We start from the raw sequence: 25,751 nt of genomic DNA, 5'->3' as shown, positions 1-25,751 counted from the left end.
TCCACCACCTCAGATGCTCTTTTACTTCTTGTGGAAGTTGGAAGATGTCCGAGAGTGACCCGTCTTCCAGCTCCACATCTTTGAGGAAAAAACTGAAGAGGGCGAAGGTGAAGTCTCCCTAGCGAGAAGAACTTCTCCAATGAGGACAGGGTCCCTAAAAGGCTCAGGTAATCCCTCGCTGAGCTGTCCTTTCTTTCTAAGAAGCTCGAGATTCTCGACAAACCTCGAGCGATTCTTTCTCGCGAAGGATATACCCGAAAACCCCGAGAATCCATCTGAATCCCCAGATAGACCAAGTTCTGGCTGGGGATCAGTTGTGACTTCTCGAGGTTGACGAGCAACCCTAGCGAATCTATCATGTTCCTTGTTACTTCCAAGTCCTCCAAGCACTGACTCCTCGACTTGGCCCTGATCAGCCAGTCGTCCAAGTAGAGGGAGATGTTTATCCCTTCTAGGTGAAGCCATCTTGCTACATTCGCCATGAGGTTGGTGAATACTTGTGGGGCTGTAGACAGACCGAAGCACAGAGCCCTGAATTGAAAGATCTTGTCTCCTATCACAAAGCGAAGATATTTCTTTGACTGATGGTGAATGGGGAACGTGGAAATAGGCGTCTTGTAGGTCCAGAGAGACCATCCAATCTCCTGGGCGAAGCGCCGACATGACAGAGGCGGACGTTTCCATACGAAATTCTTTTTCTGTACGAAGCGATTCAGAGCGCTTACGTCCAGAACTGGCCTCCACCCCCCCGATGCCTTTGGTACTAGAAAAAGGCGATTGTAAAATCCCGGGGAGTGTGGATCTTGTACCAGTTCGATGGCCTCTTTTTCCCACATTTGCTCCACCATCTGAAGGAGAGTCTTTCGCATTAACGGGTCTCTGTACCTCGCTGACAGTTCCCGAGGCGTAGATGTTAGGGGCGGTTTGTCGTCGAAGGGGATTACATATCCCTTCTTCAGGGACCGACATGACCAAGGGTCGGCTCCCCTTTGTTCCCATACTCCTGCAAAGTTCAGGAGTCTGGCGCCCACTGGTGCTTGGAGGAGGACAACAAGTCACTTAGATTTTTTGAATGGTCTAAATGAAGACCTTCCTCTCTTTTCAGATCTCTTCTTCTGGCAGGGGGACGAGCCGTTGCACCTCCACGAAAGGGCTGCTGAGTAGGACGAGGTTCCTTCTTAACCGTCGCCACTACCGGTCGTCCTTTCTTGGACGTTTGAGTAAGTAGGTCTTGTGTCGCCTTCTCAGTTAGTGAGCGAGATATATCCTTGACTAACTGAGAAGGAAACAGATGATCTGATAGCGGGGCGAACAGTAAGGCAGTCCTCTGGCTCGGAGAAACCCCTTCGATAAAAGGGAACCATACACTGATCTCTTTTTCAGGAGACCAGCACCGAAAAGTGAAGCCACTTCAACTGAACCGTCCTGTACTGCCTGTGTCCATGCAGGACAGAACGCTATGGAGAATTTCTGGGGTTCTTCAGAAACTCCGGATCCTTAGATTTGTTGGCCAGAACTCCGAGCGACCAATCCAGAAAAATTGAACACCTCTAAAGTGACAAAAAGTCCCTTTAGAAAGTGGTTCAACTCTGAAGTGCTCCACGTCGCTCTGACCGATCCTAAGGAGAGTGACGTCTAGAGGCCTCCACTAAAACTGGCAAAGTCGGCATCTGCAGAGGCGGGTAAAGAAAGACCCATAGTCTCTCCTGTCCCATACCAAATACCTCTCTTCCCGTGCAATCTGGAAGGAGGCATGCAGAATACCGTCTTTCCTAACTCCTTCTTCTTGTCCATCCAAGAATCTAAAGAATGGAGTGCCTTCTTCATTGATATTCGCAGGCTTCATTTTCAAGAATGCGACGATTTAGCCGTAGCGAGCTCGAAAAGAGCGAACGAGGAGAAGGAGGAGCTGCAGGACTAAGAGAATCTCCAAACTCTTGAGTAGTAAAGAGGCCAAGACTTTGTAACTCGAAAGTCCCTCATTAGCAGGAGGATCGTCGTCAGACAACTCGTCTAACCCTCGATCCGACGAAGGAGAACGTTCTCGTTTTGAGGAAGAGTCCTTCCAAGACCTCCTATGTTCTGAAGGAGAGGAGCTTCCATTTGGCGAAGAGTCATAACCTCAGGAACGAGTCCCCGACTCTTGACTCCTGGCTCTTGACTCTTGCCTCCTGACTCCTGCCTCCTGGCTCCTGACTCCTGCCTCCTGACTCTGACTCCTGCCTCCTGACTCCGGACTCCTGCCTCCTGACTCCAGACTCCGGACTCCTGGCTCCTGCTCTTGACTCCTGCCTCCTGGCTCCTGGCTCCTGCCTCTTGACTCCTGCCTCTTGCCTCCTGGCTCTTGCCTCCTGGCTCTTGCCTCCTGGCTCTTGCTCCTGGCTCTAGCCTCCTGGCTCTTGCCTCTTGCTGGATGCCTCCACACTCTTGGCTCTTGGCTCCTGCCTCCTGGTTGACTCCTCACTCCTGGCTCTTTGGCTCCTGCCTCCTGGGTGACTCCTCACTCCTGGCCGGTGCCAGACGTGTGATTGTTTCATTCCAGGTTCGTACAGGAAACCTCACCTCGTGTAGGAGTATCGATCCTGGAGGTAGATACCTCCATACGTCTGGAGGATCTTTTTAATAGGAAGGGAAGTGTCTTTCCTTCTAGGAGGCTTCCTTTGACAGGACTCCTACAAATGACGAAATCTGTTCCTGCATCGCCATCATGAACCTCTTTGTAGCCTCCTCTTTATCCTCTTCGGGAGGAGGGGAAGGAGGAGGGGAGGAGTCCATAGCCTCCACCTCCTGCCTCCTTCTCACTCTGGTTGGAAGAATGGCTCTTCTCGCCTTCTTAACTCCCGATGGAGACTCCTCAGGGAAGTTTTCAGGGCTCGAGTCAATAGTCGGCGCCCTCCAACTCCTCTTGAGAGGCCGAGATCGATCGGAATCTCTCCAATCACGTCTCGGTGATGAAGATCCCGACGACGAGAAACACTCACTTAGGACGCTTTTTTTACAATAGCGGTCCTTGGCAGTCTGGGGTGTCACAGAAACCGCCGAAGGGACACCTGATCGGGGGGGTGGGGATTCTCCACAACCTCCTTTCGGCTTTCGACATTCCTTCTCCTCTGGGCATGTGAGCTTGGAAGAGGTCTAGACCTAGGAGCGTTGCTGAGCCGACCAGATGCCCCCTCCACTACACTGGGGACACTTATATCACTGTCTAATGACAAATCACTAGCCTTACTTGTATGGCAGCCATTTTGTTTTCCATTATTTTGAAGGCTGCTTTTAGATCTGCAAGTTCTTTCGCTGGATCTACCAGGTTCTGCAATAGGAGAAGGGGCTGCAATGGAAGGAGAAGTAGCAATACTTACCCTTGGGGAAGATCCCAAGCTTGGAATTAGTTCAGATCTAGAACTACTTAAACTTCTATGAGAAGCCTTCCTCGCTCTTTCTCTTTCTAACTTTTTTAAATAATTAGTTAGATTCTTCCATTCGTTCTCACTCAAGTTCTCACATTCTTTACAAGTATTAGTAAAAGAACATTCATACTCCCTGCACCTCTTGCATACCGTGAGGGTCTACCGAAGCTTTCGGCAACCTCACCTTACAGCCTACATTCACACAACGTCCTCACAACCATAACCAGAGTCAGACATATTTAAAGAAAAATCCAAAATCAAGTCCACAAAAACAGTCCACAAAAGCGTATGCCAATCCAACAATCCAGATACGTCACCCAAAGTCGGTCAAGAAGATCAATTGCCGGTGAAAAAAGAAAAACCAATCGAGAGGAACCAACAACAATGTGATGGTCCGGCGACAGAAGAATTCTGATTAGAAAACGGGGATGGTTCCTAGTCCTGCCACCCAGGGCAGGGCGGTAGATCACCTGACCCTACCTGTAGCGTGTGCCGCGAAATTTGAAATTCTGTCGGAGACGACGGAGTCTATAGCTAAGTATATATCTGGCAGGGAAGTTGAATGTATAAAAACAGGTGTGTACATTACCGGGCGAAAGAAAAGTCTGAATAGAAGATGGGATAGTTCCTGACACCCGCCTCCCAGCGGCGGGAATGGGTACTAACCACCTGACCGACCACTGCGTGTGCCGGGAGTTTTGAAATTCTGTCGGGCTTCGGAGAATACAGCTATATATATATATCGACAGGTAAGTGTCATGAACAAAAACATTTTTCCCTGTTCCCCCTCTTCTCCAAAAGCCAAGCGTTAACTTTCTTGATAGCTTTCTTAGCCGAAATCGAGAGGACGAGACGCCCCGTCGTTGGAACGAGGACGAGGAGTCAGGCTTACTGTCCTTTTTCCACTGCGAACTAGGAGAAACTGGAACGGAAGGCGCAAAAGAATCTCCAAAGTTGTCAACGAAGGATCGTAAAAGGAGTTTATACCCCGACAAATGCTTGTCTTTTTCTGTAAGTCCTTCTCCTTCTTCCTCCAAATCCGAAGCTTCCTTCGACGAAACTGGCGAACATTCCATCGGAAGAGGAATCCTGTTCGGCGAAGTAGTCACACCTGATGCGTCCGAGGAGGGAGGGTGTGAGAAAGCAGGAGAAGACGTCTGAGCCTGTTACTGAGACGTATCCGGGCGGCTGAGCTGGCGGCTGCGTTGGCGGCTGAGCTGGCGGCCGCGCTGGCGGCTGAGCTGGCGGCTGAGCTGGCGCTCGAGCGAGAGCCTGACGTGGCGCCATAGACGGAGTCAGGAAAGGACTCCGACCAGGAGCCTGAAGTGGCGTCTGAAGAGGAGTCACATGGAGAGTCTGAGCCTGAAGAGGCGACTGCAAAGGAGCCTGCGAAGAGGACTGCACAGTAGTCTGCGGAAGATGTAAGGCGGTCGGGAGCGCATTCGGGGACGAAAGAGACTTGCCAAAAAGCTCCAAGATACTGCCTAACTTGGCATTCATCGTTCAAACACCGAAGGTTGAGGATCCACCGACGTAGAAGGCGCGGGAGGGTGTAGAAGGATGATCCACAAACACTTCTGGAGCCGCAGGAGTTATCGCTTGAGGAGGCTCTGGAGAAGGCTACCGAAGGAGTGTGCGTGTTCGGCTTCTCACTTCTATGAGAGAAGGGCGAATAAATCGAAACCGCCGGAGAAAAAGCTTCAGGCTCCTCCCAAAAAACAAAAACTACAAGAAGGTTCGGCAGCCTCCGACCCCCTTCTTGGGAACCCCCCCGCAGCAGGCGAAACATCGCGAGACCTTTTCAGCGGTCTAGAAGTCTTATTACGCCAACCTCTATAAGAGGAAACATCTGAACTAGAGTCACTTGAACGAAAAACACTTCCTCGCAACACCTTTCCAATGGTGCGCGACAGCATCCTGGGATACGGCTACAGGATTGCTTGAGGGGGCGGCTCTGCTCGGGAGCAGATCCCTGCTCGCCTCCCTTCGGTTTTCGGCATGCCTCCTCCCAGGATCTGGGGAGTTTGACAGGGGCCATAGACCTAGGGAGGAGAACGACGGGCCGAACAACCACCCTCCTCCACTACACTTGCACTAAGTAATTTATCACATTTAACTACCACCTCTTGCACTGTCTCACCCATTTTCTGCATAGTGGTGAGGAAAGAGACAAATTTCGAGTCCATATCGGCTCGTAATACTGACACGGGATCGGGATCGGGAGATACAGATTCGAGGGCAGGAGCAACCACTACGGGGTTAATAGGAACAGGATTAACAGAATTCAGAGGAATATCCTGGCTACTCACAAACTTAGAAGAAGATCTCTGTGAAGCCTTTCTGATTCTATCTTTTTCTAACTTTCTCATATACTTTCCCAGTGCCTTCCACTCCTGAGATGTTAGAGACTTACATTCTTCACACGTATTCTCAAAAGAACATTCACGTCCCCTACAACTAACACAAGTAGAATGAGGATCAAGTGAAGCTTTAAGAAGTCTAGTCTTACACCCACTACTACACACCCTATACTGAACAGAGCCGGTGTCAGACATCGTGAAGAATTCAAAATAATTCCTAAAAAGGACAACAATATCAAAACCAAAATAATTATAGCGCTAGCAAAAAGATCAGTAAACTCAAGGTACATCACCAAAAGGAGAAAACCAAGATGATCAAATCCAAATTCCAACCAGCAGAGGAACCGTGTTACCGGTTCCGACGGCAGGAAACTTCTGATTTATGGTTGGAATGGTTCCCGGTACCCGGTAGAGGGCGGGAGTAGAGGGATCACCTGTCAAACCATTAGCGCTACCGCGAATTTCAAATTCTGCCGTGACGTCAGGAGACGACAGCTATATGTAACCACCGGGTAAGTTATATAAGTGAAAATATACAGTAATTTGTGAATACACAGTGTTGCACACGAAAAAAGTAAATTAGTGATAATTTTAGAGATACGGCCCTAAGAAAAATTGCAAATTAGTGAAATTTTCCCTGTGGACATGTTTTCAAGAACATCGTTCCGGCTTACGACGATTTTCGGGTAACAATGCGTCTTAAGAACGGAACCCCCGTCGTAACCCGGGGACTGCCTGTAGTTGGTGAAGTAAATCCTAACTTTAGGACTTGGAGGTATGGCTAGAAGGTACACATTGTTCCTCTTCTCATGAAACTCGTAACTGACTCGATTCTGCCTATAAAATCTATCAACAAACTTCTCACACTTGCACCGGTAGTTTTTACTTACAAGCAGCCAGTGATCATTCCAGTAATTCCACAGAAGAACTCTGCACAGAGATATTTATCATCAAATTTTTTTGTCAGAACACTACTGAAAAGAAGTGTATATAATGCAGTGCAGGTTGGATGATTTGAGAAATTTATAAGGTAAATTGAGAAATTTACCATCTTTTGTTACTTATAAGGTAATATGAGAAATTTACTATATTTTGTTTAGGTTTTTGTGTTCATCCCCAAAGGGCTGGTACTAAACACAGCATCTTGCAGAGCTTTTCAGTAAAATTATTCCTTACTAACACACAATTTAAAATAGTCATTTTTATGTTCTCTCCATAGAGAACAGGCTATGAGGGACAACTGGATAAGTAATGTATAGATCAATGAACATACAATGACCTACATTGTATAACGTCCATCAACGATGTTGTTAGCCTCATTACGTTTTGGACTCTAGGATGTGTTGGTAACTTATAGCTCATAAGTAATTTTTTCTTATTCTACTGTTATGTTACAGTTAGCCAACTTTTCCGCCAACAAAAACATCACAATTACTTCCCATGAAGGTCCCAGATGCATTCTAGCTCCTCCCAATTTAGTAATCAACTTTGTACTTGCCACATCTTTAGGAGTGCTGATGAAGACCATAAAAAGCAATATACCTGAATTGCAGAATGTAGCCTGACTCCAAACTCCAGTTAGGAACTTTTTTATTTCACTTTTATGATTTTTGGCAGTCTACAATATGACAATTTGTCTAAAATTGCATTTTTCCTAACTATACAAACCTGAGGTCCTTTTACAATAGGAAGGTACTAGCGGCAGCTGGATAGGTCGTAAGCTTTCGAACAAGGGGTTCGGTAGTTAACTGCTTGTCCGACAGGCGCGCGCGCGCGCGACTGGGAGGTAAACAAATCACTTTTGCTTTTGGCCCAAGCAAAAACTGCAGAGTGAGGGGTGGCATGAGGTGGGGCTATGTGTAAAAGGACCTCAGGTTTGTATAGTTAGGAAAAATGCAATTTTAGACAAATTGTCATTTGTTCCGACACGGCATACAAACCTTCGGTCCTTTTACAATAGGAAGACTCACTTCTTGGTGGGTGGAATCTGAGTCTTTTGTGAACAGACTGGTGTTCGCCCAACCTTGGAAGCCTCCCTGGTCGTAAGATCGAGGGAGGGATCCAAGCCTCTGTCCGATTGATCGGGGTGTGCACCGCAGGATCAATGGTCAGACCTCTGGACCGAGTACTAAGAGAGAGGCAAGCGTATCTCTTCGTACCAGCAATGTAAGAACTTGTTCCTGTACAGGAGCAAAGTTAAAGTCATGGTTTTGACTCTTGTAGGCATCCACTTCCCCCCCTTGTAGAAGGAAAGTGGTGGATATTCTGCTCCCATCCCTCGTGAAAAGGGATAGGATGGGGCTCTGTCATATAGCTCACCGGCATCTCGTCCTATCCAGCAGGGTGATGACCGTATCCCTCTACCCACAGGTAGAGGGGGTAGAAAAAGATAGAAAGAGAAGCCAGTCACTTTCTCATCACTATCTATTCATACAGTCACACCAGGACTCGATGCTGTTCAGCCTGCTAGGGTCTGGGTTAGCTAGACGACGTGTTGAGCAGCCACCACGGGTCCTAAGGAAACCGATCCAAGGACATATGGGCAATATCCAAGAGGTATAAGGAAGTTGCCGGTGGTCTGGTTGTACCAGACCCCTGCCTTCCATACCTGCGCCACGGAGAAGTTCTTACGAAACGCCAACGAGGGGCCAATACTTCTGACTTCGTGAGTTCTCGGACGGGACGTACGGATGTCGTCACTACCATCAGCCTCATACGCCCTCCTAAAGACCTCACGCAGCCAGGACGAAAAGAGCGTTCTTGATACTTCTTTCTTGATGACCCCGTTGCTAACGAAGAGGCGTCGACACTCAGGCCCGAGGTGTCGAGTTCTCTTCAGATAGCGCCGTAGCGTCCTCCCAGGACAAAGCAGCATCTCATCCACATCATTATCTGCATGACGCTCCCGTACTCTCTTCGCCGATGCCAGGTCCAGCAAGACGAGGGGTCATTTGAGTTCCCTGGGTTGGCAAGACCTTTGGAAGCTGCTCCTAAGCAAGGAGATCTCGAACGAGTTCGAGATGTCCAATCCCGTCAGTTTCAGGACGAGCGACAAGGCGGCTCTGTATCCTTTGACTGTGGGAACTTAGAGGAGCTTCCTCGGCGAAAGAAAAAACGAGGAAATCCCAAGCCTACCTGCTGAAGAGTGGCTTCTGAGAAGAGATAGGCCCCGTCTACGACACCAACCACCGAAGACGGCCAACTTCCCCTGGTACACAGCTGCAGAGGACTGACGGACGTTTCCAGCCATCTCTGTTGCTGCGCTACGAAAAAAGCTTCTCGTTCGCAAGAGAAGGTGGATAACAGCCAGCCGTGAAGACGTAGGACTGGACTGCTCGGTGGTACCGCTCGACGTGTGGCTGGCCGAGAAGGTTGTGCCAATGGGGAATCTCTCTCGGTTCTCTTGCGAGAAGAGCCAGCAGGTCCGGATACCAAATGGCCTGTGGCCATTTGGAAGCCATCAGGATCATCCTGAGATTCGGGATGACCAGTGCTCGACTGATCACCTTGCGAATCAGGCTGAACGGGGGAAAGGCATAGGCGAAGAGGTTGTCCCACGGGTGTTGAAGAGCGTCCTCTGCAGCTGTCCATGGATCCGGCACGGCCGAGAAGAACACCTGGAGCTTCCTGATGTGCCGGATGGCGAACAGATCCTCGACTGGTCGCCCCCACACGGTCTAAGAGCCTTTCCGCCACGTCCTGGTGTAGAGACCATTCGGTCCTTATCACCTGATCCCGACGGCTGAGCGTGTCTGCTACTACATTCCTTCCCTGGAATGTAGCGTGCCGACAGCTCTATTGAGTGTGCTCGCCCACTCGTGCACCTGCCGAGTCAACTGATACAACGGGAGAGACACTAGGCCCCCCCTGTTTGTTGACGTAAGCCACCACCGTGGTGTTGTCGTACATCAACACCACTGAGTGTCCCATCAAGCGGTCCTGGAACTCTTGGAGAGCAAGGAACGCTGCCTTTAGTTCCAGTACATTGATGTGAAGGTGCTTGTCGTTCTCGTACCACACTCCTGAAAGTCCGCAACTCTTCCAGGTGTGCACCCCATCCCTCGGTCGATGCGTCTGAGAGCAGCTGCATGTCCGGGGGAGAGTGCGCGGAGGCACTCCTCTTAAGGGGTTCCTGTCGTCCAGTCACCTGGTAGGTCCTGCCTCACCTCCTGTGTCAGTGACCATGGAAGGCTTGGGGGATCCGTCGCCTGTGACCAACTCTCCTTTGGTCTCCCTGAAGAGACCGCAGGTGAAGACGCCCGTTAGGGACTGGCTTCCCGATTCCCGAGTGACGACAGGTGTCGATCACGACTTGCCATTGCTGGAGCTCCCTGTTCCTGCCGAGACAGGAACTGGTTGGCTGCCTCCCTGAATCTGCTACCGTGTCGATCAGCATACCCAGGTACTTCATCCTCTGCTTGTGCTCGAGATCGGACTTTTCGAAGTTCAGAACGATCCCCAGATCGCGACAGAACTCGAGCAGTCGATCCCTGTCCTGTAGTAACTGCGAGCGGTAGCTCGCCAGGACTAACCAATCGTCGAGATACCCCATCAGACATATCCCGTGCGAATGGCCCCAAGCAGACAGCAGAGTGAACACTTGCGTGAACACCTGTGGGGCGGTTGAGAGACCGAAGCAACGTGGCCTGAGCTGGTACACCGTCCCGTCGAGGATGAAGCGGAGGTACTTTCCGAAGGACTGATGAATGGGTATTTGTAGATACGCATCCTTCAAGTCCACTGAAAGCATGAAATCGTTCTCCCTGATAGAGTCGAGCACTGAGCGTGCCGTCTCCATCGTGAACCGGGTCTGGCGAACCAACCGGTTCGGGGGAGAGAGATCTATCACTGGGCGCCAGCCTGTCGTAGACTTTTCCACCAGGAAGAGTCGGCTGTAAAGCCCGGTGACTGATCCGTACCGATTTCTACAGTTCTCTTGCTCAGCATGGTCTTGATCTCCTGTCTCAATGCTACGTCCTTCGATGCCCCTGGAACGTTACGCCTGCTGTTGGACCGGGTCCCAATGGCTGGCCAGGCACCCCCCACTTCCGGCAGCAGGTGAGGGGGAACGCCGTCCTTCCACTGTGAACGTCGTCTGGTTGGGGCTGATCGAGACCTGACAGGAGAGAGACGATACCGCTCCGACTCATTGCAGTCCTCGTCGAGGTCGAAACCTCAGGAGGACCGAAGGGATATATAAATAACGATGTCCGAAGACACGTAGAAAGAAACGCCTCTGTCGCAGTAGAGGAGGTGAAGGAGCTTGTTCGACCGTCCAGAACCGAGAGAGCCTTCTTGTCCGGAGACGAGAGACTACCTGGCTCAACCCAGTCGGCAAGCTCCGATCGCGGCAGACCCACCGTCGATTTGGATTCCCTCTCGGGCCCCAAAACGACTCGAGCCGAGACGTGGCTCTGCTGGTGGGAGCGGCGATCCTTCCCCGAGGTCATTGAGCTGACGAATCAGCGCCGTAACTCGGCAAAGTTCCTCTGGATCTCGGAAGTCACAGCATCTTGCAGATGGGACCGTTAAGCCCTTCGAACAAGAGCATATTCCGAGAACCTTCCTCCTAAGGAAGGGGGAACAGCGACAGCCCTCTCGGTCTTCCCCATCCACTTGCGCATACGTCCTGGCCGGTGTCCAAGAACCGTGCCTGGTACGTAGGGCGCTGTGGTGGGATCATGAGGGGCGCACCCCTCACGATCACTCCTCAATACCTCGCTCCTCCCGGTGTAACCCGAGGAGGTTGAAGGTACGGAGAGGCAGACCTGACGCTCCCTCTTTGCTCGCTGGCATAACCAGCAGGCTTTGAGGGCTGCAGGCGCTCGTCAACCCGCGGTGGCGATCGAGCTGCAGGCCTGGTCGAACCGTCTCGCTGTGGAGAACGGCTGGACTGAGCACAGCGGCCCCGATCTCGAGTGTCAGAAGAGCTGGTGCTGGTTGCCGACCCGTACCCGTCGCTTTTCTTGTGAGAGCGACGGTCAGGCGACCTGCAGGCTCCACTGTCGCAGTGAGACCGGTGCTTGTCCTCACGGCACGTCACGTCGCTGGTTCCAAGCCGTGGCTGGCACCGGCGAACGGGAGGAGGACCTCTTCCCAGCCTCAGCCCGTGGTCGGTCGTGGACCGTCACGTCCGGGTAGCCAGCTGTTCACCGCGAGAGTGAGAGCTGGTCTGGTGAGAGTCGCATGAGCGGCTGTCACCAGTCTTCCGCCCCGTGCCCGTGAACCTGACGCTGAGCGGACTCAGAGGTCTGGTTCCTGGCTGCACGGTCGCTGGTAGGCGACCGTACACTCGGTACCTCCCGCGAACGAGAGGCCGAGACGGACCCTGATGCAGTGGCAGAACCACTGACACCAGGCGCAGGGAAGTACCCGGGTGTTAGCCGGTACCCCTCTGGTCCCCGTAGTCTTCTTCCTTGCGGAAGAAGAGACGGGCCCCGCTCCCTAAGGCCCGGAAGGAGCAGGAGGACAGCAGAAGGAACCCTCCCGTCCCACCGAGGTGAGGACGGGTCCCGAGAAAAGCTCCCGAGGAAGCTTCTTAGGAGGGAGGAGGCGACCTTCTTCTTCCTCGGCTGTAAAGCCTTAGAAGTCGAAGGGGAAGAGGCGGCGGCCGACGACGATGAAGAAGATGAAGACGACGACTACGACACCTCCTTCCTCCTTCTTCTTCGTCAGCTTCCTCAGGACAGACGTAAGATCTGCTATCCAGGGCGGAGCCGGGGCTGCTGTAGCCGAAGCCACAGGGCCCTCGGACGCACCTGTACAGACAGACCAAAGTCTGGGGTAGTACCACCGACGAACAGGGACGACATCAGCAGGTATGGGCATCTCAGGAACAGCAGGCACGGCCAGCACAGCATCGGTAGGGACAGCCAGCGCAGCAACGGCAGGAACAGCCAGCGCAGCAACGGCAGGGACAGCCAGCGCAGCAACTGCATGGACAGTCAGCCCAGAATCGGCAGGTACGGCAGGCAGCACCGGAAACACAGGAAGTGGAGCAGCAGCCAGCAACATCCTGGTACCGGCGGCAGGTCCAGGGGCGAGCTCTAGGGCAGCGGAAGTGTGGTCGCTGCAGCGCGGCAACCACGAGCGGCGGCGGCACGCCCCCCTCTCGGTACGGCGAACGGCACTTCACAGCGGCTGTAGGCAAGACTGTTACCACGTGAGGCGAGTAAACCAGGTGAGGAGGGGCGCGTCACCTGGTTGCGTGGTCACCACTCCATGGGTGACCGCAGTAGGCCCAGACATAGAACCGCAGCCCCTGGACACCAGCAACGCCCTGCAATTGGAAGGACGCCCATACCTCACCAAGGTCCACGCTCGTGGCAGTAGCACCTGCGGGGAAATAATAGTAGTACGATTTAATGGGGGGGAAATCCCCTCGTGCGGGGGTTTGATCCCTCCCGAACGAGTGGAAGACCCCTAATACAATTGTACATCGGGCACCGAGCGCCCTCCCCCGCGCTCGACGGATCGGGCGAGGAGAAGAACGCCGATAACCTCCCCCCCCCCAAGGGGAAGAGCCATCTGTGGGAACTGAGCGTGGGGGGGTCTCGTTCCCCACCCCCGCACAGTACCCATGTACCCAACAACAATATAAGAGCCCTAGAGCAATCGTGCCATCGGCACGAATACAAGGCATAAGGATCAATTCCCTGACTGAGCGGAAACTTGAACCAAATAATATTGATGCAATCAATAATAAGGAAACAAAATGAAAATGCATCTTGCAAAACGATTCACTTCACAATGAATAAGGGCTCGGATCGAGCGCAGTTTGCGCCCTCGGTACCGAGCGCAAGGGTGAAAGGTTTCATTCCTTACCTTTATGGGATCAAGGTTTCTGGAAACCTTGATCCATAAAGAATTGATGCAATCAACCAATATATGAAAATGAAAAGATCTACTGCGCTTGCGATTTCACTTCATACAAATAAAAAGGGAAGGATCAATTCCCGTGAATAGCGGAACATTGATCCCAGTCAACAATGCAATCTCAATAAGAAAAAATGAAAATGAAAAAGAACTGCACTGCGATTTCACTTCATTCAAAATAAAAAGGGGGAAGGATCAATCTCCGGGTAAGCTCGGAACCTGATCCAAAATGAGTATTGCTACAATAAAAAAATAATATATGAAAATGAAAAAGAATACTGTACTTGCGATTCCACTTTCATACTGAATAAGTTTCCGTGCCGAGCGCATTCGTTCGGCAACGGGCATACAGGTCAAAAAAATATAAATGAAAAGAGCACTTACTTACGATTTTCATCTACACATTTCCAACCCAATATACGCTCGGAGCGAGCGCGCCCTCCCTCGGCACCGAGCATACACAATACGAGGATCATTCTGGGAAAATGAATTCCCACAATTACGCCCTTCAGTCCCCGGCGGACTCGGGTAATCGGAGGGCGTTGTGAAACCAAGATCCTTTAATTCACAATTGAATTCAATGAAATGATTGTACTTACAATTCAGTTTCACTAGATACATAGAAAAAGAAAACACAATCATGCGAAAGCAAACGACGATGAAGCGGGCAGAGAGCGATGATACACGTCCACACGCCAGCAGGCCGAAAGCAAAAGTGATTTGTTTACCTCCCAGTCGCGCGCGCGCGCCTGTCGGACAAGCAGTTAACTACCGAACCCCTTGTTCGAAAGCTTACGACCTATCCAGCTGCTGCTAGTACCTTCCTATTGTAAAAGGACCAAAGGTTTGTATGCCGTGTCGGAACAAAGGTTAATTAGGATGGTTAAGGTTTAGATATACTGGATAGTATATCACCATATTTGGCATTCAGATGTTCTCTTTCTTTATAACATACTTTTAGACGTGCACAAATTTCAAAGAGAAATATTACAGCCTGTTTACAAAGTTGGTTAACACCATAATAAGTGATTTACTCTAAACATAATGGTCAGAAGAGCATAAGCAGAGTGAGGGGTCAGGGGTGCTGTAGGCCTAGTAAGCATTTTAGAGGAAGTATGACTTACTCAAACTTACCTTTACCTACCCTACCTCAGGACACCATGCCCTAACCTTGTCGGGGAGATTCGGGGGATGATAGAGAGTGACCTAGCCAAACCTTAGCTTCCTAACCCGGTTGGGGTGCCATACCCTAACCTGGCCAAGAACTCCAATTCTGTGCAGAGGTAGCCTAGTGCTTGAGTCTGCTCCCATTGTCCTGCAAACTACAAGAGCAGTAAAAGTTTGTTCCCGTCCAAACTCCAATTCCATATGACCAACACGTTTTCATGATTTCACAGTTTGGCACTAGACCCTGGGTGGTCAAGCGTATTTCGCCGTGTTTAGTACTAGCCCCTGGGGGAGCATCTGTCCCAAGGAAGTTCAACACGGCAAAAAAGAAGGCTTGTCCAACACGTTGACGTCCACAGAACTTCTAGGCTGAGTAAAAAGAAATAAAGCACAGGCTACAATGAAAAAAAATAAACCAGCTTGGAAAAGGAGAGCGAAGCGAAACTCCGGTCTCCAAGGTGGTAAAAGAAAGACTGGCATATCACAGGGTTCCGAGCTTGGTTGAAGACTAAACATCCACCGCATATATGCAGAAGTTGCCAGATGTCACAGACTCCTTTTTTTTTTTTTTTTTTTCTACAATCTTTTATTGTTTTTACCGGTTTCCAGCTAGCGCTAGAAATTTATCCTATTGTTAAAACGGAAGGTGTGTTCCACATATGAACAATGGTTTTTCTGGCACATTTTCACTGGCTTTTAATGAATCTTCTTGTGGAATTGGAGTTCAGACCAGAAACTAACATTATCCACTAGAGCTTCTCCTATAATGGACACCTCCCCCATCCCTCCAAGCCAGGGATTCTCCCATATTATGACATTTGTCCCGTGTCCCATTTCGACCCTCTCCGGGACAGCTTTTGTCGTATTTTCAATATTTGAAAAAAATTACAATATACTAGTGAAATTTTACAAAATACAGGGTAAAGGTGGCCACCCAAAATTGGCAACAGTGCAGTGGGCCAAGTGAGAACTAACAAATCTGTCTTGGTATTTGATTTTTCAAACATAAGGCAGCATGTACGACAAAAAGTGCAACTAAAAAAAAGTGAAGCGAGAATGTACTTTTAGACCAGTGGCAAAATAACATTTAAAGCAATGGCTCATCCCCCAAAACAACAACAAAAGCGGAGCATACTGCAAAATATCTTAGAAAAATTTTAGAATTAGTACACACAGTGAACTGAGTGATGTGCGACAGCACAGATCAGCAGCAGCACAAATCAAATAAACAAGCAGCTTCAGCTGGAGCAGTGTTAGGAATAAGATCATTATTCCTATAGCAAAAAATTCTACAGAGGCAGAAAAGGTGTGACACACATACACACATATACCTATATATAGGGTAGAATATCACGACAGGCCAACCCTCATCACGGTGGACGGGTCTTATTCACTCGATATTTAATTGGTGAAACATGAATACAATTGCAACTCTAAGCATACCATTTAAAAGACTGAAGTTTCGTCAACATATTGTGATATATGAAAGCCCCATACGAACTAAAATAAGCATGTGAGCTCTTCGTAAAATATGTTTTCAAGGCAGTTTTGAAATCCAATATGGCGGCTACGTTTTGCATGGACGGTTCTCATCAGTGGCAGCCACCATCTTTCCCCAGCCTTCCCAGCACTCATTTGAACAATGTTAGCGTATGTATGTAACGTTTATTGATCTTACTCAAGATTGCAGTTGTAATCAGCACAATAAAACATCATTTTGTTGCCTATATTAGTGAAAGTATGAAACTTGTTATTCCCGGGGTTATGGTTTGAACTGAATTCATTCTTACCTTGTAATCGGCGGTTTTTATCCTTACTGCCATCACAACTGAAACTCCACAGTGCTTATTTGATTGTTATTATACACATTTTGGTCTCAGTTCACTCCACATTGCACTTTAAACCCGTTGCTGTTCCTGGTTTCTAAGCGCGCGCGCCATAAACACAATTACGAACAGCAGACGACGACAGACGACGAAACCGCAAAGTTTTATTCCCTAAACTGTTTACTTTACTCGTTATTTAGTTTAAATTTACTTTATTTAAAAATTTTGATTTAATTCATGTATATTATCCCTTTTTTACAACCAAATTACCCCGAAAAATTACAGATATTTCTAAAGTAGATAAAATCAAATGTTTCTAACGTTTTCGTACATCTGGCTGCCGGAAAACCATAGAGGAACGAATACGGAAAAGTGCAGAGGAAACGACTACGTTTTTTTTTTTTTGCTTTTTTGTTTTTGCTAGCACTTTTCATTGATTACAGTCTTTATTAGTATTTTGAATTTCTTTAATAATCGTATGCCAGAAATAAATGTAACCTTTAATGTTTGCATGCTTTAATGTTTGCATGCTAAGAATGGCAAAATCATCGTTGCCACATTAGTGGAGGCTTCACACATACGCCGTTCCATTATTATAAACTGTTTCCATGAATTCTAGTTGTCATAGTAATGCAATAATGATAAAATTGCTTTAATATTTATGTATATATACTTCCAATACATAGCCTAATTTCACCAATTTCAACGTTTTTGTGTGTAGTCCTTATCCCAGTTTGGAGGGTCAACACATACCGAATGGCAACGAGAGAGAGAGAGAGAGAGAGAGATAGAGAGAGAGACGAGAGAGAGAGAGAGAGAGAGGAAAGGAAGGCGGAGAACGAGAAGAAAAGGGATGGCGGTGGAGGGGGGGGGGGGGGGGGTGGGGTGGGGAGAGGGTAGGTGGAGCTTTATACACGTGTTCGTATCCATTTCTGCATAATGGAGTTTTTGTCTCTTGGTACAAGGACAAGTGTCGTTATTCTTTACGATTAGTGATTCACGAAACCCTTATAAATTACGGCACTGGGTGTAATGCACTATAGCAAATCTCGTTCTGTTACGAGTGTTCGTTACAGAAATAGGTATTGCCCAAAAACGTGCTTGCACTGTCTCTGAAACCCATAGTTGACATGCTGCTTAGTTGTCAATCAAGTTTTTTATAACCAAGTATTTTTTTACAAGCTAGCTATTGAATAAATTTGTATTTTTCTCAGTCAAAACATATGCCCCTCAATACTAACTTTCTCTTTTAACGACTTTCTGGTCATTGCAAATTAGGCCCCATAATTTCTTATGGTGCGAAAACAGACAGAGGCCCATGGACCGAAAACGATTGCGTCACACTACGGCGATAATCCAGCAGTAAAACATCTTCATATATCCAAAAAGTAAATAATAAAGATATATATGCGCATTACGATTATAACAATTACATGTATAGCTGATAACAATCTGCATGAATAACTGGTAAACTGTTCTGCAATGACAGTTGAGTATAGCAATTATTTACAATAGGTACGAAAGTCAAGATGTCGTGACGTCATAATACAGAACTTAAAAGAACGTTCTAATTCAGAAAAATAATTACTTAAATTTGAGTCAGAGTCGAGTTACTTTTTCAATAACGAATATTTTCAAATTAATCATCATAAATATGTAAAATATTGATGTTTTACTACTTATTTAAAAATTAGCTAAGAGCACGCTTCTCGTCATCTTCTACCAAAACAGCTGTTTACTCCTGGCTTGTTGTTGGTGAGAAATCGTGTTTCGATTGTTGTGATAAAAGTGCTCCAGCGTCTGTGGGTACAAGTGGTGTACGGATTTATCACAGGAAATGGAAAGTTTGTTGACACAAGCGACTCCGTAAACATCGAGATGGCGTCAATCTTCGAAACATTTTTAGTTGTAAGTAAAAATTTCTAAAGCGTTTTGGTGAGATTTCCACTGCCGTGGGCGCCATTTTCAGTACCCTCTGTTTAAATCTTAAAATTTGGCCTTAATTTCTAACTTTGGAGAAAATACTTACTTCGAAAGGAGAGTAGAGGTCTTTAGCTCCGTTTCTCACCAACAACAAGTCGCAACTGATGCCCATCTCCGGTGTCAGGACGCGTTATAATGTACTTTTTCGGAGGGTGGCAAGCGTTCCATTGTAGGTGGCCTGTTTGGCCTGCTGTGATGTTTTACCCTATATTGTTCTACTACCTCTCCAATTTAGGTGTCCCTTATTTCAATTTTCAAAATTCAGTCACCCTGCTCGAAGCATAAGCAGACAGAAAATCAGCCATTCGGCTGTGGTTCAGTCACTTACAAAGAAGTTCAGGCAAACATCAGCTGTGTTCCCCCATCCCCTGCAGCAGCTGTAACTAGCCTAGTGTCACGACACTAATCACTAGGGTATCCCAGCGACCAGATAGTTGATCACAGGAAAAAACTGCACATCTTACTACTATACCTAAGTCTAACATCTTGCAAGTACAATACAGAGAGAACGTCCAAAAATTTATGGGGCAACTTAAAAACAATGGTAATCCTACAGTTCAGAGGTCCAACATCACTGCTCCCTTGTGCGTGTTAAAGTTTTCTTTCCTACTTTCAAATCCTTCTTTTGACAGATCAGCGAACTGAAGCCAAGCCACTTTTTGACATGAAAAAAATTACAAGCAGTTAGCTAATCTGCTTACAGAAGATGATTTACCTATGTTTTATTAAATGTTTAAATCTTAATCGCTAATACCTAAATCTGCGTCGAGTATTTCTTTGGAAATTACAGTTTCCTAAAGCATTCGGGTTGCTTATTAAGAATTTACCGTTATTTTTGGGCGGTCAACTGCAATTAACCCCCAGGGGCCAGTACTACCTAAACACAGCGAAATACATTGGACGCCCTAATCCCTAGTGGATCTCGTAGTCGCGGTTACAGTCCTTGCAGAGTTCTTTAGAAATACTTAAATGTTTTATGGGCTCATGTCCACTAAGACATGTTTTTGTTTTTACCTATTTTCCCCCCTTTAGGTAGGTAGTATTCCCTGTTTTTTTTTTTTTCTACAATCTCTGCTTCTGTAAGTAGATAAACTGCTCGTATTTTATTACTTAACGTAATGCAGTGAATTTGGACCCCTACACTGTAGGATCACCCAAATTTCTCCTACTCTAAGGTTAGCAATAGCCTAAGATGGTCCATGGCTTAACACTCCATGGAGTCCTTCTTGGTTCAACTTGACTAAGTTTGTATGCCCACTAAAACCATTTCTGACTCCCAGGACCTGGCCTCATCCTTCGTCAGGGTATCATACCCTCGCTCCTTAGCCTAACGTAAGCGTATTGGCCCTAGTCTAGGGTACAGCTTACCTGTCGATAAGCTTCCTTCCACGGTGGAGCTCGCCCTCTCGCATTCTTATAGAGCCTCTTGTGCATCATCCTCTTCTCCAACAAATTCTTAGGGCTAGACTCCATGACAGTGAAGGCAGTTGCTAAATAAACAAACAATATTTACAGTGCGATTCGAGCTTATCTCTTCTTCCTTCGTCTGAGTCTTTCGAAGCTAGCTCATTTCCACTAGCGTACAAACGGGTCGTTTAAAATATTCTTGAAAACAGAGGGAAATACCATTGACGTTAATCTTATTTCTTATGGAAAATATTTTAAATGCTCAAATATACGTAATTCACTTTCTCTTTGGAAAAACTTAATTGTGACTGGTTTAAGTGATTTCTGATCGAGAACGATAGCAATCTGTTTGCTAGCTCTTATGTACGATAGATTCCGCAAAAACCCCGATAGCTTCATGCGCTTATATTTCCATGAAAGATTTGGTTGACGAGTGCCTCATTTTAAATAAAACTGAGGTTATGAAATATTGGGACTTTATAGCTGGACCCGATATCTTTATGCCTAACTCTCTCATATTTTTGGAAACGTGGATATGTTGGCACATGACTCTAACTTTACGATCATTTGTCATTTTATTTGTCGGTATGCTTTGCTTTCTGCTTTAGGAGTAAAGCTGATGCGGTCTTTTCCTCTTAATGTATCCCTTATGTGAATTTAAAGTTCTATTTCAGGATGGGTACAACAACAGTTTCTCTTGTTTTCTGTTTCTTTTGGGAAACTTTCAATGTGTTCCTTTTTATTCTGTTAAAGAAAAACTTTTCATAGACCTGTAGTTATACATGATTTCCCTCACTTCACGTTTACATATCTCTCTCTCTCTCTCTCTCTCTCTCTCTCTCTCTCTCTCTCTCTCTCTCTCTCTCTCTATATATACTATATATATATATATATATATATAATATATTATATATACTATATATCTATATATATATATATATATATATATATATATATATATATATATCTATATATATATATATATATATATATATTATATATATATTCATACAAATATACACATTTATATATATGTGTTTGTATGTGTAAACACACACACACACACACACACACACACACACACCACACACACATATATATATATATATATATATATATATATATATATATATATATATATATATCGACACTGGTGAGCATACATGTTAACAAATGTAACTAAACGAGTAAACTTTGCTAACTCAGCGCGTAATTTTGCCTAAATTAGGGATGGGCTGATCGTCACCTTGGCACCGTTTCGAGCAGGTGTTACACTCTTATTAGGAATGTCCCAGTTCAAACAATGACAAGCAAGTTTCGAATCCTCAGTGAGGTGAAAACGCAGGTTCTCATTCGCAGAATAAAAAATAAAATGGACTTTGCAGTTTTATTATTTACGTTCTTTTCTCTGTAGACAGTCATGGGCCCATCAACTGTAAGGTCTAGGTCCCGCGGTTGCCCGATAGGAGGATGGATTTTTCCCTCATCAAGCAAATGACTGAAATGATCCTTGGATTGCTTAAAAAATATCCTAGCAATGAGATCAAGAGAGAAGGCGAAGACAGGTATCGTAGATTTGATAACTTCCCTTCGATTCCTATCACGAGGGGACATAAATGATAACATGATAACAATATATATTATAAGAAATGTTACAAATATAGACGAGGCCAATTTTAAAGCTTACTTAAGACGTAGACGAGAATTTTACTTATATAAAGTTCCATACAAGCTGTTTCAACTAATCTTTGCAGCAGTTATTTGACATGTGGCTTATGTGACAATGCCTTGAGGCAACTGTAGCTTCATGGCGACCAATATTCTCTCTGATAATACATATATATACAAATATGCAAGCAATGAATCCCAATTGATCCAGACCTTGACAACCCGCTTTACATATTTAAAGTCTGGACTTTCTATAGTTACGATATCTGAAGAACTGAAAAGGTTTCAACGCATTCCACTTACTTCATTCTCTTTCAAGTCGTTTATGTAATTCCTTAGTCTTATTTCACAGTCACTGAACCAGTGTGATATGGTGCGCCTATACTCTCTTACAAACCTCAAATTATGAAAATCAAACCAACTTGTACCTGTACGGACCCCTTCCGGAATATGAGATATAGGCATGATGCCAAGCAGCTCTGGGACCTATGAGGTCATTCGGCGGCAATAGGAAATTGAGAGTACAGGTTCTAAATGTGTAACAGGAGGAAAACGTCACAGTTACACTACGAAACAATTTTTAGGAGAGGGTGGATAGTAAGATGGAACAGGGAGGATATGAGTTTAGGTACAGTGAAAGGAATGAAAAGGGTCGCAGCTAGGGCCCAAAGGGACGCTGCAAAGAACCTTAAGTATTGCCTGCAGAACAGAGCGTGAGGTACACTTATGGCACTACCCTATACGGGGAGGAATCCTTTGGAAACCACACGCACTTAGGCAGCTGTCTGGGGAAAAATTTGAAGAGTTGAAGACACAATACCCATTTTGGCAGTAGCCTGAGTAAAATCTCAAGATATCTGAGTAAAGACACGGTCTTTACCTCTGGGATAAATCTCAGAAGTAAACACTGTCTACACCTAACCAATTGCATGGATAAATGTCAGGGGTGAAGACATTGTAGTCATTTAAAAAGTTGTCTGAGATAATCTCAGACAAAGTTAGTGACACTGTGGTCATAGACAATTGAAATGAACAAAATCTCAGGATAAAAATTGCCCACTAAGGGAGCTGCCCAACTTCCCAGGTCAGTGCCCTAGATCAAATCTCAGAGGCAATAAAAGAAATACTTCGAACATTAATATAACATTTTATTTACACATAAAGCTACCTTAAGTGAGAAAATGACACAATAAAGAACAGAATCATAGTAACTTACACAGTAACTTACATTGTACTTTCAGCAGACGCATCGTCTATGGAATGTAAATAAAAAGAAGCTATTATAATCAAAGTTATTTAGAATACCTTAGCGACATCAACAGTATATAATCATCAACTTTTACATTCCTTATGTTACCACGCTCGGCGATATAGTTTAAATAATTCGAATCCCTTAAAAACCTAAAATAGCATTATCACTCATTACAATACATACACAACTTACAACGAAAAGACATTATAAACTCTATGAATACTTAAAAAAGTATAGACAATAAATGTGATGCACCAAAATAATGAATATGAGTAAACTTTATATTTGTGTTAGAAGTTCCTACTCTTGTTTTCATGCGGTATATGATTAATTTGTGGCAATATATATTCTTTTCAAAATATGGAGCTAAGGAAACATGATTAGTCCTTAGCCAAGATCATGATAACACGGAGTTATTTACTACAAAGAAAAATAAGGAAACTTCATTATACAGGTATGCTTTTTATACAGGTATGCGGGAACAAACAGCACTTTTTAAATAAATGAGGCGAATGCTTGAAAAACTGTAAAGTATTTCTAAATTTTCACAGACATACATTAATTCTAAAATGTACAAAAATGATGTCTGCAGGGTAATGAACAATGGAAAATTAGAGAGAAAATGTTACAAATGCCTGTTAACACCAGACAATCTTTAAAACGAAAAGTACAAGAAAATCCATGATACAAAATGAAGGCAAAACAAAACAAATGAATAAGGGCACAGACAAGATGAAAGCAAGAGTAAATTCTGTACAAACAATAATTGTGCATAGCGTTAATGGTTATACCGTCCTTTATGGATATAACGCAGTGGTTCTCAACCAGGGGGGAATTCCCCCCTAGGAGGAAATTTCAGTTTCAAGGGGGGAGGGGGGGGAATTGTGACCAAGGATTTTTAGTATCATAGGCCTATTATTTGGAATGCACCATTTGAAGGAGACAATTTTGGAAAAGGGGGAGAGGGGTGGAATGACATTATTGACGAATAACGGAAGGGTGCATGCGCCAAAATGGTTAAGAACCACTGGTATAAAGGGTACATGGGTCGATTATGAAAAAGGAGCAGGAGCTTTTTGGAGATTTTGTCTGAGTGGGCTTCTGATCTACTCTCAAGCTCCTCCAGTGTTCCAACGAGATTCTCAGAACCACTCACCGTCCCCCAAAATAAGTCAAAACAGATTAGGCTATACTACATATGGGACGCCACGTTCTATAATCACTTAAGACGGATAGAACAGAATCAGTTGGCCAACTGTCAAACTGATTCACCAGAGAGGAACGACCGACAATAATCGACAATGAAAAGGGAAAGAGTGACCAGACTTCTCTTCTGTGCCTAGACTTGTATAAAAGACGTTGATGGCTATATGCCATTGCCTCCATAGATGGTCCTGGTGGCATAGGTGACAGAGGACTTCAATATTATGTGGTTACCAATGTAAGTACTGATCAGACTCGTTGTTTAACTTCACAGAACGTGAAAGGCGTCTAAAAGAAAGTGAGAGCTGGCCAGGTGAGTTAAAATTCACAAACCGAAAAGTTAGAATTTTATAAGCACATCCTTGACTTTCACGTACATGTGACGGATGAGAGCGATTGGATTTTACATCTATTCTGATAAGGAAAATTAAAAAACTGAGGGTCACACATATTTCAACAGTGAGGGTCACACTTGGAAACCAGCAACAGAACTTAGTGATGCAGAAGTAGCAATGGGTCAATATAACAATGTCCCAGTAACTAGTCTTGGTAGCGACTAGCCCAGCTCCTTTTTCTCGAAGTTACATTTAAATAGGAACAAAATCAGGGGGGAAGTTAATGAAGAACGAATTACGTAGATTTCTCGTCAAATAACGGAGGCGACTGAAATCATGGTTGCAGTGGAAATGAAGATTGGTTATTTTGTTTTGTAAAAGATTTCTTTGCGTTAGTTGCGTGTTTTTTTATTTGTTTTTTTCCAGACAAAACAAAACTTGATGACATTATTAAAATTATACACAAAGTTGTGTTTAAAATTACATTTCATCATCTGCGTATACCTACATAAATCTGATTACGCTTATACAAAGCTTCCGGTTTCAGCCGTCCGATGTCAAAATAAATATTTACAGGAAAAAAAAAAAGTTGCGATGACGTCATCGACAGACGAGGAAAGCTGAACCCTCAACGAAGGCACTAATTTTTTTTTTTTTATTTTTTTTTTTTCCAGGGACCAAACTCGATCCGATTTCGAAAACAGATTCTTGGGCGCCCCCACTGAACGTAAAACGCTTAACCTACAATTAAATTAAGACAAGTAAATCTCAGGTCATAGTGCTGCGTAAAGTTTTGCTTCTCGTATCATTACCTTTGTCACAGCCATTGCCCAGATCTTTGAGACAGTTTTGGATGTCATCAGACAACTTGAAGACTTATTGTGTTTACAATTTTTTTTTTCTGTATTCTACTTCTTAGCGTCAAGGCTGTCTTAGTTCGTTGAAAAACTATTTGATCAACATAAGTATCGTTTTCTGATTGTCAGGTTGCAATTAAATATTACTTTTCCAATTTCCACTCACTCCAATGGTGATCGTGACATTGTGCTCATTATACAAGATATGTTATCAAAATGAATGGCTCTTTTAGCTAGTTCCACACGAACACCGACTCGAAAAAGAATTATATGTTTTAGCCTAAATCTTATTCTGATGACACCTTCATCGGATAATAATTTTTTTTTTTACAATACAGCAATGCTCCATTTCCTTCTCCTTCCGAAAAGGCTGAAAGCTTCATGCATCGTCTATCGCGGAACCTTATCGTT

The 25,751-nt window shown here is 45.5% G+C and overlaps 2 protein-coding genes across 5 annotated transcripts in view; both read right to left on the bottom strand.

Annotated features, from left to right (window-relative positions):
- Positions 1–20,200, bottom strand: part of LOC135215309 (RPA-interacting protein A-like) — a 101,327-nt gene extending 81,127 nt beyond the window's left edge. For both annotated transcript variants that reach the window (XM_064249872.1, XM_064249877.1), the window contains exon 1: positions 19,987–20,200. In XM_064249872.1, coding sequence (XP_064105942.1) covers positions 19,987–20,091 — 105 coding nt within the window. In that variant the 5' untranslated portion in view covers positions 20,092–20,200. The remainder of the gene's footprint in view (positions 1–19,986) is intronic.
- Positions 20,201–22,824: 2,624 nt separating this feature from the next.
- Positions 22,825–25,751, bottom strand: part of LOC135215293 (adipolin-like) — a 47,674-nt gene continuing 44,747 nt past the window's right edge. For all 3 annotated transcript variants that reach the window (XM_064249845.1, XM_064249861.1, XM_064249853.1), the window contains exon 7: positions 22,825–25,751. This exon is cut by the window's right edge and continues 164 nt beyond it. The gene's annotated coding sequence lies outside the window, so the exon portion shown is untranslated.

This window comes from Macrobrachium nipponense, chromosome 19 (genome assembly GCF_015104395.2).
Source record: "Macrobrachium nipponense isolate FS-2020 chromosome 19, ASM1510439v2, whole genome shotgun sequence".
NCBI lineage: Eukaryota > Metazoa > Arthropoda > Malacostraca > Decapoda > Palaemonidae > Macrobrachium > Macrobrachium nipponense.
Note: the sequence above shows the minus strand (reverse complement) of the source record. Positions and strands in the feature narration are given on the sequence as shown.